Source organism: Triticum urartu, chromosome 7 (assembly GCF_003073215.2).
Source record: "Triticum urartu cultivar G1812 chromosome 7, Tu2.1, whole genome shotgun sequence".
Classification (NCBI taxonomy): domain Eukaryota; kingdom Viridiplantae; phylum Streptophyta; class Magnoliopsida; order Poales; family Poaceae; genus Triticum; species Triticum urartu.
In genome coordinates, this window is record NC_053028.1 from 678,046,282 (window position 1) to 678,066,844 (window position 20,563).

Consider the following 20,563-nt stretch of genomic DNA (forward strand, 5'->3'; position numbering starts at 1 on the left):
TGATGTTTCATTTCGAGATAGATTATTTAAAACTATCCTTATTCATCAAACATAGTAGTAGGAACTTTGACTTTCATGAGGTAAACTGAGATTGGATCTAAAGATCTGCTGACCAAAAGTGGATAATGGAATGAAATGCATAACGACTTTCTGACCTGATGAAATTGTTATAGAAGAGTATCACATTTGCACCTTTGATCACTATAACACTATTCTCTAGCAGCTGTCAGTTCTTGAACCTCCTCTTTTGGGTTTGCTACTATGCAGCGTTATTTTGCGCAAAAGAAAAAAGATCTTGAAGCAATATACCAAATAGCATTGAGGTATATTTTTTCCTTTGATTCCTGTAGTTGCGTTTCAATATACAAGTGACTGGCTTCTGTTGTAGCACTTAGCACTCATGCACTGCCATGTTGCTTTTTTGATCCGTAATTTTCTCGTAGTGTTAGCAATTGGCTGGACGTCCATGCCTTAACCATTCATGATCTTATTCCCTGCAGGTTTGGTAGATAGTTTGCCTGTTACTCCAAAGTCCTTGGACATATTATCTAAAGAACTCCCTGTTTGTGGAAAGCTTGCTGTATCTTGTATCACTATCTCAAGCAGGCCCTCAGTTTACACAAGTGAGTTTAATCGCTGCCCTCTTTTGGTGTCATTCTGTTGTCTTTCCTTCAGCTAATACCCCCTCATAATTTGTGTTAGTTCCTGCAATTATGTAATCAAAAGCTCTTTGATTCTCTGATGCTCTGTCTATTTTGAAAATGGGAAATGGCAAGAATATATTCAGGCACTTTCAGAAAAACCTTATGTTTGTAAACCAGCTTCATCATTTGCCTTCAAGGGCTATGGGACTCGGAAGTTTGCTCTTTGTTTGATTTTTTGTGTTAAGTTGATTCTTCTTTGTAGATCATCTCCCTTCTCTTTAGAAAAGTAGACCATGTTTTTGGGTAATTATCCAAGGGAACAAAATACTGTGTCCTAACCAACTTCTAATTTACGGCAACTTAAGAACATATCTCTCTGTAGCACCCGTGCTAAGTACTCTATGGTTTGGTGCTTTAGCAGGTTTATTGATAGAAATTAATCATTTATTCCCAGATGCTTTGTCATTCCCTTTTTTTTAATTCTAGTTATTGCTATGGGAGGGATAGATTTCTTTGTGATATGACAAAATTTGATCCTTTTCAATCTTTTTTTAGTATCGGAAGGAAAAAGAAAGAAAAGATGGATTGGGTTGAACCTCAGAGTCATTAAAAATTTGGTAAAGCCCATTTTCTAAAATAGAAATTCAATTAAAAGGGGTACCCAAGCTAAATAAGGCCTCTGAAATCAGAGCATAGAAAAAGGCGGGGCTGGCTAATTAAATGAAAGGATTTCGAACAACTTGGCTTCTTTCGTTTTGTGTTTGAATATGTTCTTAGGAGGAAATAGCATTTTCTTTTCTTCTAATATGTGGGGCTTACCTACATAGATACTCTAGAGATTATCTTGAAACTGGAAACCTCAATGCGTTCCCTGACTCGGCTTTATCATATTCCACATTGGTATTCCACACAGAATCCATACGTGTTAATTTTGTGCTCGACTCTGGTGGGCATGCTGGTCCGTGCAACACAAGCCAGCCTTGTATAACTTCTGTAGTCAATGCAAACTGATACTGTAGGGATGCTTTTTTTTTACATAGCAATTAGATGATGTGCACGCCCTTTGCTAGTTAACATAATATTGGACAAACCACTGTTTTCTATGAATCCCTCTTTCTGTTTTCCTTATTTCTGGTTTGCTGGGTGCGGAAATCTCTCTACCGCTCTATTTTCTCGTCAAAGGACATTTATGTGTACACGATTAAGAGCATGAACATTCCATACGTTCTTTCTTTCAGGTATGGTCAGTTTGACAGCGCAGTAGAAACATCCGAGGTTACTGCAGATAATGAGAACATGCTGGACCCGTTTATATATGTCATCTGAACCCCGGTGTCCTGTGACACTTCGTGCAATAAAGATCAAAGACAGAGAAGTCTGGTAAAGATTGAATCTGAGCTGAGGTGTCATCATCTGAACTGGATGGATGCAGCCTCGCCAGAGCATCTTTGAAGTTGGAACGTAGAAGACCGACCTGAAGCTTAACGAGAACTGTACTTGATCAGCATTCAGCAGCATGATGATTAGTTGCAGAATCCGGTGCGGAGCCGTCCTGAGCAGAGTCTTGTTGCAGGAACTTTACCTGCAAGAAAGAAATTTGAAGGATGCATGCACTCCTGAAAGGAGTTGACACACGGAGGCAAGAAATTGTCTGGACATTCAGATCGGTAACAATTGTAGCATTAGTATTATAGAGATGTAGTACACCCAAGGTATGTAGCCCCCGAAGGAAACATCGATCAACGTAACATTTTGAAGTATATATCTTCTTTTTTTGAGATAGGAAGAGGCATACATAGCATCAGGTAGTGGTACTAGTTGTAGTAGAGATCGCAGAGCAAAGCATATGTGTTTTGCCTATAGGATGTCGTGGCATGCTCCACAAAAAAGAGTAGCATTGTGGTACGTACCAAGTTTCGACGAAATTAGATGTATAACTGGAAACGCTATTTGGAAGTTGGAACTCAAAACAGAGGATGGTATATATTCTGCCTAGCTTGGGGTTGTTCATACAATCATACGAACCCCTAACTCTGACAGCGTCTGTGTCAAGCGGGCCAACCAGCAGTCCATGATAAGTTGATGTACAATGATGATGACGGCACATGTCTCAGGCGCTGATCGGCTGCTTGTTAAGAGCTTCCATGTGAACAAAAATAGAAAAATTCAAAAGCTTCCAGGGTGAGCAGCAGCACTTTTGAGCAATTAGCAAAGAGATATCCAAATGAACTACTAATCCTGATCAAGATGTACAAGCACAAAAAAAAATCTTAAAAAGTTGGTGTAATTAGCAAATGAAAAATCACCACATTTTCACTAACGCACTAGGTTGCATACTATTTTGCTTTTGTATCCATATAGATGAGTTAATAACTTGATATGGTCCTGCACCAATCATTCTATATTTTTTGGCCTCTACTATTTATGGGAAAAAAGTTCAACTAGAATGTAAGCACTTCTCGACCGACCAAGTGAGAATATTTCGTTTTATCCTAAAAAGAAGACCACATTTTGTGAGAGCAAAACAGGTGAGGAAAAAAAAGGTGGTGGTTTGTTGGAGTAGGCTGCGAGGCCCAAGCGGCCCAGTTGTGCAGCAGCCCGTTATCCTTCCACCGTTGGAAGCGGGCAGTTGTCGCTGCTCTGTGAAACCAGCCTAACGCTGTGCCTGCCACATTATGGCCCGTGAGGCCCAGCTTTCGCACAGGCCCCAGCGGTCCACTACTCAACTTGGAACGGGCGGGCCAGCGGTAGCACGACCGGACCAGGCCCACAGCGCTACGGCAACATCCACACCACCTTAAAGCCCCCGCTCGGGTTACAAGCTCGCGCTACTGAACTCGGCGTTTCTTCGTGCGGAGCGTGGTATTTAAGCTGGTCGTTTGCTCTCTCGGTAGTCGAGGTGGGACTAAACGAAACGAGGGGGAGCGCTGCGCCCTGCCGGTGGAATGAAATATGTGGCGACCTGCGTGGGCCGTTGTTTCTCTCGCTTTGGGCTTTACAAACAACGTCGTGCCAGATAAGATGTCCGCTGCGAAGCGAGATGGATTTTTGTGAAACAAGACCTCACGTATTCGCTGTGCTACCGCTCAAAAAAAAAAAAACGTATTCCCTGTGCCTGACCAAATAGGTGTACTGTAGCCTCGGAGCTGCACCATTCACCATCTTGCAAAGACCAATAACTATACGAACAAATAGATTTTTATATACTCCTCAGTCCTGACCTCTCCATCAACTACGAGTTCATACAAACAAAATTATTTCAGAGTTCATATGGGCATATGGCGCATCCCTAAAATATTGAGAAACTTGAATTTCTAAAAAAGAAGAAGTGCACATTTCAACCCCGACGCTGATAGAGAATTGAGGGGTGAATTGCGAAAACTTCAAAATGACAAGGATTCTTCCCGAGGCTTCACCAAACAGCCAATGAGCGACTGGTGCCCCTTCGTGGGTGTCCTGCCCCTTCTTCGGGGTCCTCCTCACCCCATCTTGCGCATGGTGACCACTCCGACAACGACGAAGACGACAGGGGTGCCGCCGATCGGCCCGACATGACGTACAAGATCACCTTCAAGAGTATATGGTAGCTTAGTTTTTTTTCTTCGGTTTGGGTTTTTAGTTCACCGGACGTCTGGTTTTATGTGAAAATTATCCAAGTTTCAATGAAAACCGTTGGATTTTTTAAAATTAAATCAAATTTGTTTACTTTATTTAAATTTCATTTAAAATGTAACCAGATATTTGTGGGTAGCTTTGAATGGCCGGCTCCCACAAGGCCGCGACAGTCTCCGTGGACCGTTCCGCATCGGTCGGCGGGCAGATAGTTTGGGGGTGAGAGTTGGAGATGCCCTAAGAGCAACTCTAGCAAATGTGCTATATCCTTCCCTGCCGGTATAATTCCAACAGTCTTATAGGTTTTTCACATTTTGCGGCCCGAACAAGTCCGCCGGCCCATTTAAATTATACATGCAAAATCTGCCCGTCCGCCGCTATATGTACGAGGTTGGGGCGTTTCAGGGTTCACATACTGGATAAGTTCTGCCGCAATCCGCCCCCTCCGCCGTCTCCTTTCCTTTCTCCGACGAGCAATTAGGCGCGTGTTTCTTTTCCTTTCTCGCGGTTCCATGGCCGGCGGTGCTCGCAGGCGTGGTGGCCATGGCAAGTCGCCACCATGATGCAGAAGCCGACAACTCCAGCTGGCCTGCCATTGCGCCATGGAGGTCGAAGCAGGCTATGAGCAGTGAGCGTGACCGCCTCTCCCGCAGTGACGGGGGTATGATCTCCAGTTGGGTTGATGAATGTGTAGCGTGAACTTGTTTTAAAAACTTACAGTACGAACTATAGCGGATTTGTTCTATCGGACCTTCGAGTTTCTGCAAAATCGTTTTAGGGGTGCAGTACCGATTTATAATGAAAAACGTTCATTTTAAACCCTGAACTTATAGAGGTTTGGCGAAACAAACCCTCAAGTCTGAAATCCCGGTCGATTTAATTCTGAACTATGCAATCGCGGTCTAAACTAAACCCTGGCGTCGTTTGGCAAACCAGGAAATCCCGGTCGATTTAATCCTGAACTATGCAATCGCGGTCTAAACTGAACCCTGGCGTCGTTTGGCAAACCAGGATCGTCGACATGTCATAGGATGGCCCCGTTTTAGTTTTTCTTCATTCTTTTAAAACATGCATATTTTTTATTCTTTAAAACTGCAAAAAAGAGCACGTTGGGTGATGACTTGAACCCAAGACCTGCTGCTGTTGGTCGACGGAAGTAACCACCAGGGCAGCACATTATTGTTCACTTTCTCCCTGTTTCTTTTTTCTTTTCTTTTTCTATTCTTTTTACATTTTTTATTTTTCGTTTTTAATTTTTTCTTAAATTCGTGGTCATCTTACTAGGAAATACCAAACGACCCGGCCCAGCCCGACGCTGTTCCCAGGCCAGGCCTGGGCCCGCCGTTTTCGTGCTTTACTGAAGGGGCCCGGTCTGAGGCCTGATTTTCTAGGTCCGATGCCTGGGCTGGGCCAGGCCTGGGTCTGGGTTTTTGCGTCAGGCTTGGCTAGGCCCGGCCCGGCCCGGCCGGAGGGATGGGCAGGTATAGCCTCAAACGATGTCAAGGTTTGATTTGAACCGGAATTGCATAGTTTAGAGTGCAATCGACCTGAATTTCGACTTGAGAGTTCATTTCACCAGAGTTCAGGGTTTAAAATGAACCTTTTCCATTTATAATAGCCCTAAAAAATGTAGTGTCGCTCTCGTACAATTCCGACCCCTGGGCGCCCGTACTCTCCCTTCTCCTTGGATTCCACTCCTCGGAGCAGCAAACAGAAGCAGAACCAGGAGCCTGCGCGCGTCTCTCGCCCCCACCACCACCCACAGCGAGGGCCTCTCATCTCTCAAGCCGGGCTTCCCCACCCCGTCCGCGAGGCACCATCGGCCCTTTCCTCCGTGGCCCCGTCTTCTCGCGCTCGCCGTTCGCCCAATGCCGGGCCAGACCATGCCTGGGAGCAGAGTTCTTGGCTCGGAGCTCGCTTTGATTTAAGATTAGAGTAATAAGGACTAAGGAGGATAAGAAAAAGATTCTTGGTCTTGGGGCAGGAGAGGTTTTGGGGGGCGGCGCAGAGATTGTTGCGTGTTGCTGTCCCCTGCTTTGGTCGGGCTCGCCCCCCGTGGAGAGAAATTGGCGAAAAGTTTGAAATTTGGGGCCGGGAGATCGGGCCGGGCGAGAATGGCTTCCATGGCGGGGGCGCCGAGGGTCAGGTCGCTCAACATCGCGGCGCCGGAGGCGGACGCGAGGCCGGTGCTGGTGCCGGCGGGCAACAAGGCCCCGGCGGCTGCGCGGAAGCCTTCTCCCAAGCCGCTGCGGAAGGCGACGGCGGCCACGCCGGAGAAGCCTCCGGCCGCCGCGGCAGCCAAGGGGGGTGAGGAGCAGGGCGCGAAGAAGGAGGAGGCGGCCGCCACCGCTGGCGGCGCGACGAAGGGGGGCTCGCCCCCATTGCCGTCGCCGAGGCGGACCCCGCTGAGGAAGCCGCACGATGCGCCGGCGGTGGTCCTCGACGCGTCCTGCTCCTCGGAGGCCTCCGTGGATTCTCTCCGCGGCCGGGCCTCCGGCGGAAGGACGGAGAGGAGCTGGTCCCAGCCGGCCGCGCCCAAGCGTGGGAAGGCTGCGTGTAAGGCGGTGGAGAAGCATGCCGATGTCGCTCTGGTGACGCGGGAGGCCGTCCAAGGGAAGAGGAGGTGCGCCTGGGTGACTCCGACCACCGGTGAGTTCTTGCTTCCTGATGGCTCCTTGTTTATTTGATCATTTATGTAGTATACCTATGCAATTTGTGCTTGTTCAGAATTCTTGCTAGAAACACTGAAAAATTCAGTGTCCAATCATGTGTTGAAATTTTCAGTCACTCAGGATACTTATTCATAAATTTTCGTGAAGATGCGCAAAAGCTCTGTTTTGGAAACTAAATGCAGACTTCTGGACCAAAAGATCACAATTTGACTATCTAAGTTACAGCTTGTATACTAGTGTTCCTTTTTGTTGAGAGCTTTAGACACTAGTTATTGGACACAGTGAGCATGTTCTCCTTCAGATTTCCTTTCTGTTCTTACTTGCTTGAAGGGATTGGGTGATCCTCAGCATTAGCATCTGATCATCTTACCATTATTGCTTCAAGTTCCAAACAGAGCTGGGTATGCAATTTGTTAAATGTACCGTACTTTTGACTAACTGTGTGAAGTGTGAACAATTCGAGTTTTCAACAGAGATATTAGTGTGTTACTGTTGCACAGCCACTGCCCTGAGAACCCATTTCTACTGACCTGCAGAACGTGCGCACTGTTAGTCATCCTTCTACAGAAACATGTCGTAATCATTTGCTCATCAGTTGGAACTGTAAAAATGGCCGTGAAAAGGGTGCTTTACCAACAAGAAAAACAAAAACAAAAATAAGGGATATAAGTATGCTTTGCTTCAACTATACCCCAAGAAAACCATAGCTTCAGTAGCAATTCTTGATATTGTGCTGTCACATGATATGGTAGTATGGTTGCCCAGTGCTTTTCATTTGCCTTACGGATGAAGTATTCTTACTCTCTGAATCATTTGTCATGAAGAAAGCTGACCTGTCAAACTTCTGCTGCCCATTCATTATCTGATCAGATCCTCACTATGTCACTTTCCATGATGAGGAATGGGGGGTTCCAGTTCACGACGACAGGTACGCAAAATGTGAATTAGTGTATCCCTTCATCTTTATTATTTATATTGTGCAAACTTACAATAAAATGAACAGTTCAGTATCTGTAATAATAACCATGAATTCCACAGGAGATTGTTCGAGCTACTTGTATTATCTGGTGCATTAGCAGAACTATCATGGCCTGAAATTCTCAAGAAGAGACAAATTTTCAGGTATTGGTTCTCTAACGTTACAAGTAAATAATGTAATTGTATGTATAGTTTGTTTCCTGATGTTTGTGCCATATATTCTAGAGAAATTTTCACGAACTTCGATCTGATTGCTGTTTCCAATATAAATGAAAAGAAGCTGGTAGCGCCAGGAAGCATTGCCAGGTCCCTTTTGTCAGAGCAAAAGCTGCGAGCAGTCCTCGAAAACGCTCGCCAGATAGTTAAGGTTCGGAATCGCTGCTGCATCACCATTAACTGATGCTAGCTGTGATCTATGTCTTTTGTCTGGGAACTTGTTTGTTACATGGCTTATTTATACTGATGCAAAATTTTTTCAAACAAAATGCCCATGCAGATTGCAGATGAATTTGGATCCTTCAGTCAATACTGCTGGGGTTTTCTGAACCACAAACCGATAGTAAGCAAAATCCGATATCCAAGGCAAGTCCCTGTCAAGAGCCCCAAGGCAGACATGATGAGCAAGGACATGGTGCGAAGGGGACTCCGAGGCGTGGGCCCAACAGTCATATATTCCTTCATGCAGGCAGCAGGGCTAACCAATGATCACCTGGTCAGTTGCTTCCGTTTCAAAGAATGCAAGCCGTCTCCAACCCTTGGCACGAGCGACGCCGACAGGGTGAAGACAGAGGCAGAACGAAAAACGGAGGAGCCGAGAACAAAAGCCCACGGGGAGGAGATGACCGTAAACTCGGACCCGTCGACGGCGATCGACACGCTCACCATTTCGTAGCGTTACGAGGAGCAGCGGCGTTGTGAGCCGGCATTGTGGTTGTGTTACCTCTGTAGATTTTGTGCTAGGTTGCCCCTTGAAATGAGTCTAGGGATTGTGTATAGATCATTTGTGTCAGTAATGCGACTCGGTCTGTGAGTATATATTACTACCGGGGCGAAGGACCATTATCTTTTGTGATGATGCAGAAGTTGTGAAAACCTTCTCATGCTATGATGTGGGGGCTGCATTCTGCATCATTACCTGCATTCCCTGTGGCGCTTGCTTGAGGGCACATTGAAGCAAGCAGATGGATCGACCTGAAATTGCCTGTGAGGCCCAGTCACCTAACAGCAGAGGCAGTTATGCATATGCTGAACTGCAGGAAGGCTGCCTCCGTGTGAGGACAGCAACAACTATACTTGGTCGGTCTGTCTGGTTCATGCCAAGGACCTGTAAACTATTTTAAACATGAGAAAATACAGGATGCATCTTCACAGCAGAGTTGCAGCTGCAGGATGAATATGCAGCGGTATAACTTGATTATGTTATATCCAGTTGTATCTAACAAAAAACTCCTAGAATAGGATAAAAAGGGGATGAGAAATAATACTGGATACTCAAGCCGTGCATATGTAAGGCAACGCGTGGCATGGACCATCTCCACCAAACCAGGCATCTCATCATGATAAGAACATCAGACAAACGGAAATGCAGGTCTGTTTCGTCAGAAACAACCAGAAATCGGTTGAAAGCTTTGGCCCATCAGTGGACAGCCTCCAGCCCTTTCCAGGCCTGATTCGGCCTTATTTGCTAAAGTAACTACCCACATGAGCTCCGGTGTGGAGGTGTAAGAAACTGGTCTCTTGTTTCAAGTAGCTTCTAACTTTGCAACGTTTCTTTTCTTTGGTGGATGGTGCACAGTTTGTACCAATACTTTTGGGCTTGTCTGTCAATCTATTTAGCGGGTAATAACATTCTATCTAGGGTGGAGGATGGTGAAAGTTTGTACCAAAACTTTTGTCAGAAACGCGCCGCATACTTGTGGATTGCCCTTTTTTGGGCACATTTTTGTTGTGTACATGGAATTTAATAACTCACAATATAATTTGGCATGTCCGCCCGTTTAGAAGTTTTCAAACCATCGTATTCATTTAATATTCTACAAGCATGAACTTATCATTCTTGACATGCAATTGCTCGCTGCTAGCTACAACTACTTAACAAAACCCAACAAAGTTTCACACTACAACTATGCAACATCAGAAGGATTTTAGCTACACACAGTTACAAGCACAAGCATCCACACTCCGACAGGCCTCCCTGCTCAGCGCATTTTTGACCGGTAGATGTGTTCTACTATGGCCTCCTTTCATTTTGTGGCCTTTGGTCGTGGGCTACCCGACGATTGTTAGCTCTCAAGCCAACTGATATCTCTGTTATCTTTCTTTGCCACTTCTAGCAGCCCTATTGCTGAAAATTAACCTGCTTTGGGATTACACACAAGAAATTAACTTAAATTTTACAACTACAAGTTATTACAAGATCTAATGAATAACTTATTTATTCTAATTGCAAACTATGACATGGGTCAAAGTAACTATAAAGTAACTCCAAGGCATGGTTTCAAACAGCTCATATCCACTTCTAACTCTCAAGGCTGTGGTTTCCTAGCAATTCATGTTTCCCACCTAAAACAAAAGATCAAGAAATTGGGGAGCTTTGGTTCTTATATTCTGGTTTCCTCCCATCTCTCAAATTTGAATTGATATTTTTCTCAAGGAAACCTTTGTACAACTACAGTTGAACATTCCATATACTCCATGGACTTAACTGCTGGGCATGCAGAGAGTTATCCTACATATCTTATATAGAACTTACAAGAGCTTTAAACCACAACAAAAGTGCCCTTCCATTTGTTCTGGACCATCACATTTTTCCAGCCGGTACCTTGTATCATACATTATTCATTTTACATAATTTCAATTGTTCAGACCAATGCGGTGATGTAGATGAGATCAACTATTTTGTTCTCTCATGCATTGTGCATATTCAAGGCATGTTTATAAGGTGTCTTTTCTCTCGGGTTGGACCTGAACTGGATAAACATCTGCGACAAAGTTAGGATGGCTATTTTCTCATAGCTGGTCATGCTCTATGCACCTCAAATTTCTATCCGCTCACGCTTATGTGTGTGATAGTATTGATCGTTGCAGGGAAGTCTGCCTCTATATATATCCCCAACTGATTTCATTTGCCACCAGATTTCGTGTCAACTACCGCTAGTTAGCCAGAAATCAGTCATTTAGGTGAGAGATTTCTCTAGAATGGTGTCATTCACTAGTACTAGTATAATCACAACATTTAGGTGAGAGATTGGAGAGAACCAACATGTTAGTGGGTAGGCTTTTCCCAATGCGACATAATCAGTGCAATGTATCGGTACGTCTTCTTCTGTGATGCAGTAGGCGCAAGGTGACATGAAACTACAGGCACACGGTGTTGGCGAGGCTCCCGTTATAACAGTCGGTTCACCCTCTTCCCTATGGAGTTTTCTGTTCACGAAGCTTGTTGCGAGCAGCTCTGCTTGTTGACGTCCTAGGTCGTAAAACAAGGTAGTTGCTCTTCAAAGTTGCCGCCCTGCAATAGGATTTTGAACTCTGGCTCGTTGCTTCATCCACAAACACAATCACCAGGGCACCCATCTGGATCGAGTAAAGGTGGGAGGATTCTGAAGGGTTCTTCATGAGACAACAATAAGGGAGATTGCAATTGATATAACTTGAACTATAGGCTTCTCCTGTACTCCTGTGCTATTATGTTAGACATAGGTTACATCGTGTGTCTGGCTTTATTATACATGAGAGGCTTAGGATACAAGTGTCCTACTAGGACACGACTCCATATTCCTATCTAAACACAATACTAACCGGAGTTCAACTGCAACTTATAGTCTCTTCTTTTTTTGACCACAGTCAACCCTCGAGCAAAATTAAGTTCCTTGTTACTTTAGTTTGTACTCCCAACTTCCAGTGTATCCGTCCATCGCCATCACACACTGAACACTGACCTGCGTGAAAGTGAACAACTCACATATTGGGTGTCACACATAAGAGTTACCTAAACTCAACATCACCACTCCTTTCTTGACCGTCTGTCTGAAATTTGAAAGAATTTCACCGTTGCTTGTGGTCATCCCGAGTCAAATTTGCAGTTGTCTCACCACATGTATGACCATCAGAGCCCTGGCCCGTCTCCATGTCCCGTGCATACCGCACGCCTCACCGCTATTACCGCGTCGAGCCTCCACTGTCTAGGTCGAGTCTCAAGGGTCGCGAACCCACACTATTCAACCCCCACTGCAGAGTACCAGCGATCTTTCACCGACCGATGACGAGTCTCACGCTTCCATCAGACCACTGAGCTCCAGTCCGAATTACATGTCACTCGCTTTTCATGCTGAATAAGCTTCGACTCTCTGTCGACTTACGCCGTAGCCCCTCAATCGGCACCAAGTGAAGTCTTCCGTGAGACTTCAGCTCCACCTTCAACATGACTTCATGGTGGTTGTACGTGCCACCCCGCGCCCCGTCGATTCCAAGCTCTCATGTGCACCGTCTTGAATCAACCCCACGTCATACTCTTGTCGAAGCCACACAAGCCCCCAGACCTGTGCCACGTGTTTCCACGCCCCAGAAGTCGGTCACCATCAGCAACACGCTTCTATGTTGTCGTCGTCGATCTCACCACCGTCTTCTGTACCAATCGACTCACGTCGATCCGTCAGACTGCCTAGTCCGACCCAGCCGAACTCGTTCGACTGTACGACACGCTCAAGGTTCCCAAATCGTCTTCCGTGAATTTTCGTCCATGACATGATAATTCCATCTTAACTGACATGACTTTCCGCAACGCCTTCAAGCATCCATACCGTGCCAACAAATCTATCCCTTGTCTGCCATAGCCCAAGGTTTTCAGTCATGTTGAACTTCTCTACCTCAAACTTAGTATCTGTTGATGCCCTGGTTCTTTGTACGGCTGACTCATGAAAAATTAACCAAGCTGCTATCAGACGCGTTGCCCTGCAGCCCGTGTATGTCTAGCAAAGCCCAAAGTCTCCAGTACCCTTCCCGTGTACAAGTAGCAAAACACTAGCTTGAAAATTGATGGAACTTGCAACTCACGGGAGCTACTCTACTCCACACTAAGAAGTCTAAGATTTTTCTGGTTTTTCCAGAATTTTTTTTACCATGTTTCTTTGATTGACGCGCGTGCGTGATGGCCTCCTAGGATGCCATCGAGTTTATTTTTCTGCGGTCACGTTTTGTTTACTGTTGACATTGACATGATGTGTGCTCTTGTTTATTGACGCGTGTGCTGTGTGGTCTCCTGGAAGGTTCCTATTCTTTTTGAAAAAAGTTTGTGTGGTCTCCTGGAAGGTTCCTATTCTTTTTGAAAAAAGTTTGATTCACTGTGAGCTGGGATGGTTGAATTCACGTGGCCGTTCTAGAGGTATGTGGATTGGTGTTGTTCCACGCGCCTATGCATGGCTCATGCATGTGGCCACGTTACTATGTGATTTTGACTGGTTGTTTCTTTCATCGCCACGTTTCAGTTTTTAAATCGGTTTATGTTAGTAGCTGGCCTTTGTGATCTCTCTCGAAGTCTCCCTTCGCGCCGCTCACCGTGTATAAAAGCGCTCGCTCCGGCGACCTCACCTCTCCATCTCCCGGCTACCAAACTAGAGCGGCTCCCACTCCTCACCTTGCCGCGGGCTGTATGCCACCACCAGGCCCCCATATCTCCCTCCCAACTCCCATGTAGGACCCCCATCTCCTCTTCGCGTGGCTGACGTGCCGTCGCACGCAGGAGTATGGAAGTAGTGCGTCTACGCCGTGACGGCGTGTCGTTCCCGTCGCCGTCGTCGTGGGCCCTTGCGAGAGGGTTAGGCGGCGCTGTGATGGAGGGTACTACGCCGGAATGGGAAGGGCACAGCCTGGTGCTCTGGGCTACTGCGAGAGCAGCTTTGGTTGGGAGGGATGCTGCTCAGGCGTTAGGTGCGGGGGCAGGGCGCGTAGCTCGCGCATCCAGTTTGGCGGCAGGGCGTTGGCACAGCGCCACTGGCGCGGAGGCATGCGAAGAACAAGATGGCCCGCGGCGCACATCGTGGTCGTCCACCTCGGCGTCTCGGCGTATGCTCATGGACCGCCACGGAAGCCGCCACGAATGTTGAGGACAGGGGGCCACCGATGGCGCAGCCGCGGAGGGGACGCTCCGCGGGGCTACCACCTGATGTTGATCCTCCTCCTTTGTTGGCCGTCTCTCACTTAGCACGGGGCCATGCTCTAGCCGGCTGCTTCGGTCCAGCAACTGGCTGTCTCACCGGGCGAGTTCTACCTCGCGCACCACTGCCGGGCGGCCTCCCCTTCCTTGCCTGAAGAAAAGCAGGTGCAACTCACAGAAGACGGCATGCTGACCACGCCGACAGAGAAGGTTGGACGTTGCGGAGCAGGCAATGTCGAGGTCGGTGTGGCTGATGTGTATGGTCTCTCTCCCGCCCCTCCGATTCTCTAGCTAGAAATTGATATTTCAGAAATTATTCTCTCTCCCTAATTCTCTTCTTTTTATTGTGCTTCTTTTGTTTGTATTCACGCCTCGAGCTGATGTTCTGAAGTGTGGTTGTACAAAAAATTGTCACATCTCTTTCCATGCACATTAGTTGTTTGTTTTAATGCCTTGGAGTAGAAATCAAATTGACAGGGATACAAACTTGAGAATGAAGTTATATGTTTGCTGAATTTTTGTTTAATTTATCTATATATAGTGCTTTCTTATGAATAATTTGAAATTTCTATGCACTGTCGGATTTTGTTTTGCCTTCCACTCGGTGACTCTGCATCTCATAGTGCTTTCTTATGAATAGTTTGAGAGGCAGGTTGTTATTGTACACATGCCTAGGTTGCTACATTTGAGGCATCTGTGAAGCAGCTTTCTGAATGAGCGTATACATCATGGAGGACTTCAAGAACCCAAATGTTCTCAAGGCCTCAAATTCAGAGAGTTCATTAGATAAGGGTGATGTTAATGTTGGCGTGAAGTCAGCAGAAAACCTGATGGAACAAGTTGCATCTTGAGGCAGTAGCTGAACTTCACTGGTTGAGTTGCAGTGGTGTCTCTCCGTTTATCCAGATTACCTAATTGATTCTTCTTTGTCAATTGGATCCTTTTTTTTGGAGGAGTTGCTCTTTTAACTTCAGTGTGGATAATTGAAGTGAATGATCGGCAGGACGGAAAGAGAATCGTGTGAGCTGATTGTTAGCATTTTCATGTTCAATACCGAATGTATGGCACCATTCACTAGGCAATTCTCTGGGTAATAATGTGAGCTATCTTTCTATCAGTTTTGCATTTGTGACTAGAGCACTGATATGTTTTCTCTACAGGTTTAGGGGCTTAACTAACCTAGAACCATTCTTCGCCATGGAAACCAAACCTCCATCTTGGCACTAAATTTCGGTGCCGGTCAAGAGAAAGTTCAATCTTGCCAAGTGTAGTTTTCTTTGGTCTGATCTAATCATGGAGGAAATGCAGGAAAATTAGATGGATTATGGATGGAGTAGTTACTACATTTCTGAGGTAGTGCCAAATGGTAAACTGCGCACAATTGTATATTGTCTGAATCTCCTTTTGGTGAGCAAGTGTCTTTAAGAAAAACAGTGGAGGGCTTCCAGTTCCCGTGTCATTCTTTCCTTAATCATCTGCATCTCTTTTGTAGGGAGATGTCATAGAAGACAGTAAAACCTACTTCCTAATTTGCTCAACTCGTGTGTAATTGTAACCTGCTGCACTTTTTGTCTCTGGGATTATAAAGGGGATTCAGACGGTTTCTTTTCCTTAGTTTAATACCAATATGTTCATTAATTACTAGACATAACTAAAAAGAATTGGGGCCATTTCTTGGACCATCTCTTTATAAATTTGGTAGTGTTGGGCAGAGCCCATTGTAGCGCATTCTGCAGATGGTAGGGGCACAGTCTTGGGAAGAGGATTTGTAACACCGTATCCGCGGCAAAAATAAAAATAAAAATTCTATGCATAGAAAAAAGGTTTTTAGATGGATTTTAGTTCAGACTATATTTTCTTCACCACGGGTACATTTCTTAGTATTTCCTATAAAATTTCATACTGGAGTAGATTGGGCACAGAACTTTAGAAACTTCAAAAAGAAAATCAACACACAACAATCAGTATGGCGCGGCGTGCCTTCACAATATAATCATCGATGACCACAACTACAATGCTTTGAAGATAATGTACTGGCGCTACTCGACCGCGTAAGAATAGAGCAGGACCAAGGATGAAGAGTTAGAAATACAGAAACAACAAAAAACAAGTTTTCAGCAAGACAAATCAACACGAACAAGGATCCTCGAGAAAGTTTGTCTCCAATTTCAAGATATCTTGCCGATCCGTCGAAAGCCAAGACATGCATCCAAGTACTGAACATTTTTTTACACTCGAAACAAACCACCACAAACAAGAGCAAAACAACTAGCTTCGTCTCTTTACCACTACATTACATAGACAAATCCAGCCTGAGGATCAACATCTCTATGCGCCCAGTACCCACTATATTACTACGTACTATAAATCTTCAATGTATGTACCAACTAGATGAACCGTTTCCCTGTATAAACTACTTTGCCACAATTTCTCCTACCTATGTACCAACTTGATGTACCATCCATTGTATGAAGTAATTTACCACAATCAAATTTGGGATGACTTACCAAAAATTACGAAATAACTAAAAATAGCTGATTAGTCCATATGGCGCGGCGTGCCACCGCGCACTACCCGCTAGTGATGCTTAGCCAAGACCTCTCGTACTGCTGCCTCGCTGTTCTACCCGCTGCCACGCGCACTGACCCGATGCAAACCGTTGCTTTTCCAATGCCCAAGCTCCCTGATGGATGTTTTTTTCTTCCGCTGAATCGATCTGGCTGCCTCCGTCCGCGTCACACATACGAGGACCCGGTCCTCTTTTGCTCCAAAACATATCTCTGTCCGATCGCTTGCCTGTCTGCAGCCTGCGCGGTTTCGCTCGCCCGTTGTTCCGAATCGAGCAGTCGCTCGTGCTGCCCGACCGCCGCCAGCGCGCGTCTCGCTCTGAGTCGCGCTCACCGTTGCAGTTACACGCGCCGCACGCTTACAAAACTTGCCGATATCAGCCTGGATCGCTGCTGCTCCATGATCGCCACACAGAGATTACAACCGTCGACACGATCTGCTTATCGCTCCTAGCAGAACTCCACGACGATATCTTTCACCTCCTCTAGATCATCGCAATCACACAAAGACGACAACGAGATTTGTTAACGAGATTCACCGATATGGCTACATCCCGGGGCCTGAGGCTAACTCCACCGCGTGACCCCAAACGGACGTCCGTTTTGTCCGGATTCTGTCCGTTTGGGTAGGAATTTGGGGTCGTGTCCGGGCGTGTCTTGGGATGCGGTGGCCGTGCGCCCAGCGCGCGGACGCATCCCGGCCGCATCCTGTTCGTGTATTATTTCTTTGCAAGTCCTTAACTTTATTTCATCATTCATTTTTGCAACATGAAAAATACATCATCACATTTTGACTAGTAAAGTAAGATCAAAGAAAACAAGAACCACAAAAATACATTTTAGAAGATACCCAACTTCCATAACTGCTCCCTTGAGTTGGGTTAGGGCCTTCTCGATGCACTCGTTGTTGATCTGTGGAGGAGAAGGCTCGATCTGGCGTCCTCCTTTCTTCTTCAAGCCAGAAGTCGATGTTGCTTCCTCCTCACACCTAGTCTCGTGTCTAGCCTCTAATCTAGCAACAAGTGCACTTGTCTCATTTACAGCCTCTATGCTAGCTAAAAGTGCACGAACATATACTAAATTTCGCTCTATCAATATATTGATGTACTCTTCTTCTCAATACCAAAACTTGCATTCATTCTACACAACAAAATTTGAAGTTAGCACAACTAGTCAAATCTAGAGTACAAACCGAAGCTAAAAAGCGCATACCCCATCGTTTAAGCACTTGATGAACACCCATCTGGGATGTTCCGGCGTTGTAGACACGCGGCGCACGACCATCCTTGGGCAGTGGTCGCACTTAATGAGTGGCAACGGTGCGCCGGCGAGCTTTTGGCTAAGCACCGAGCCCGACCGGCCGCCATTCGTGTATCTGCCGGCGGACCACCGACGGTGCAGATCCGAGCGGCTAGAGGAGGAGCCACTGCCTGCATGTGGCCTTGCGGCCCTGCCAGGGCCTTCCGGTGAGGTGCCCGGCCAGTCCATGGCGCGGCCCGGCCTCCCACAGCCGGCCGAGCTCAAGACCGACCGGATCCGCCCCAAAACCGGCCGGCGGGTGCGCAAACCAGGTGGCCGTGGTTGGGTAGCTCGGCGGCGGCGAGGGGAAGGGGTTGGGCGAGCTCGCGTCCGAACTGCACGGCTGCAGTGGCAGCGGCGGCGGCGAGGGGAAGAGTGGGGAAGAGTGGAGGGGGTGCAGCCGGAGGGAGGGAGCGGATAGAAAAAGGCCTGCGTTGTGCCACCGATGGGCGGGCCAGGGGAGGACACGCGCAGACGACCCGCGCGTTCGCGTGGTGTCCGTTTCATCCCAAAAGCGGCGCAAACTTGAGCCACAGATGGGTCGAAAGCGGACACAAAGCGGACAAAAGTCCGTTTGCGGCCGCGCGCTGGGCCGTCTCGTTTGTCCCTTTTACCCCAAACGGACGGGGGCGGACATGATAGGGTCGCCGGTGGAGTTGGCCTGACTATGAACACTCCTCCTCATGACACTGCTACCATACTGCACCCGGTCGCCCTAGACGCCGGCACATGCCGCCGGCTTCCCCTGCGTTCCTGTGCTATTATGTTGGCATATGTTACATCATGTGTCTAGCCTCGCTATATATGAGAGGCCTAAAATTCAAGTGTCCTACCAGGACACGACTCCATATCCTATCTAAACACAATACTACTCAGAGTCCAACTGTAACCTACCTTGTACACTATATACGACACAACTCCAACACCCTCGATGCCCTTGACGCCCTTGCCGACTCCGTCTGGCGCCTAGGAGTCGCCCGCCTCCACGGCCGACTCGCCGACTGCTTCGGCCTCGGGCGCCCCCTCGGGCTCCACCTCGGACGCTCGCTCGGGTGCGGCTTCCCCCTCGGGCGGGGCCGCCTCTTCGGCCTCTGGTGAGGCCCCCCTCTCCCCGCGCGTCATCTTCACCGCCTACGCCATCCGTGGTCCCGGAGTTGCCGTCTCGCCCTCTCACTCGGGCTAGGGCCGGCGTCCTTCGCCTGAGCCTGCGGTACTCCAGCGACGAGTATCTTCTCGCTGCCTCCACCACTGAGCCATCACCGATTCCCGCATCCGCCAGAGCAGACCTACGTGATCCTCACTGGCTTGCTACGATGCAGAAAGAGTTTGATACTCTGCAGCGGAACCGTACTTGGACACTGGTTCCCCGGCCTCTTCGCGCCAACGCCATGAGTGGCAAGTGGGTTTTTCGTCATAAGACCTGCTCGGATGGCACTCTTGAGCGCTATAAGGCTCGCTGGGTGGTCCGTGGGTTTCGGCAGCGCATTGGAGTTGACTTCACTGAGATGTTTGCACCGGTTGTCAAACCGGGCACGATCCGCACTGTCCTCTAGCTGGCGGTCTCCTGTGGCTAGCTAGTTCATCAGATGGATGTCTCCAACGCCTTTCTTCATGGTCACCTTGAGGAGCATGTTTACTGTGAGCAACCCACTCGTTTTGTCGATGCCTCTCAAGCACTACTACACCTGGGAGCCCAACTACTGCTACAGGCACGACGCGGCCCAAGAGAAGGCGCAAGCCCAGCTCCAGGTTCGACCCAGCCACCTGGGAGCTGGCAAGATAAAGGCTAGAGAGGACAACGGGTGTGGGCATGATGATGTAATTGTTGTGGAACGTAGTAATTCAAATTTTTTCCTACGATCACGCAAGATCTATCTAGGAGAAGCATAACAACAAGAGGAGAGAGTGTGTCCACGTACCCTCGTAGACCGAAAGCGGAAGCATTAGTTAACGCGGTTGATGTAGTCGAACGTCTTTATAATCCAACCGATCCAAGTACCGAACGTACCTCACCTTCGTGTTCAACACACGTTCAGCTCGATGACGTCCCTCGAGCTGTTGATCCATTAGAGGGTTGAGGGAGAGTTCCATCAGCACGACGGCGTGGCGACAGTGTTGATGATGTGATCCACGCAGGGCTTCGCCTAACCACTACGACAATATGACCGAGGTGGTAAACTGTGGAGGGGGGCACCGCACACGGCTAAAGAACAATTGATGTACCTTTGAGGTGCCCCCGCCCCCGTATATAAAGGAGGAGAGGGAGGAGGCCGGCGGCCATGAAGGGGCGCCCCAAGGGGGAGTCCAACTAGGATTCCCAATCTTAGTTGGAATCCCTTTCCTATTCCAAGAGGGGGAAAGAGTGAAGGAGAGGGAGAGGGAGAGGAAAGAGGGGGCCGCGCCCCCTCCCCTTTGTCCAATTCGGACTCCCTTGGGGGGGGGGGGCGTCACCCTGCGGGCTGCCCCCTCCTACTTCCTTATGGCCCATTAAGGCCCATAACTTGCCCGGGGGGTTCCGATAGCCCCTCGGTTCCCCGATAAATATCCGGAACGTCCCGAAACCTTTTCGGTGTCCGAATACCTTCGTCCAACATATCAATCTTTACCCATCGACCATTTCAAGACTCCTCGTCATGT

General features: G+C 47.6%; 1 protein-coding gene across 1 annotated transcript; it reads left to right on the forward strand.

Annotated features, from left to right (window-relative positions):
- The first annotated feature begins 5,917 nt into the window (after positions 1 to 5,917).
- Positions 5,918 to 8,981, forward strand: LOC125524367. Its single transcript, XM_048689426.1, has 5 exons — positions 5,918 to 6,905; positions 7,799 to 7,856; positions 7,967 to 8,050; positions 8,132 to 8,273; positions 8,403 to 8,981. Exons 1-5 carry the CDS (start codon positions 6,371 to 6,373, stop codon positions 8,796 to 8,798), a joined length of 1,215 nt encoding a protein of 404 aa, XP_048545383.1. The 5' UTR covers positions 5,918 to 6,370; the 3' UTR covers positions 8,799 to 8,981.
- Positions 8,982 to 20,563: the final 11,582 nt, after the last annotated feature.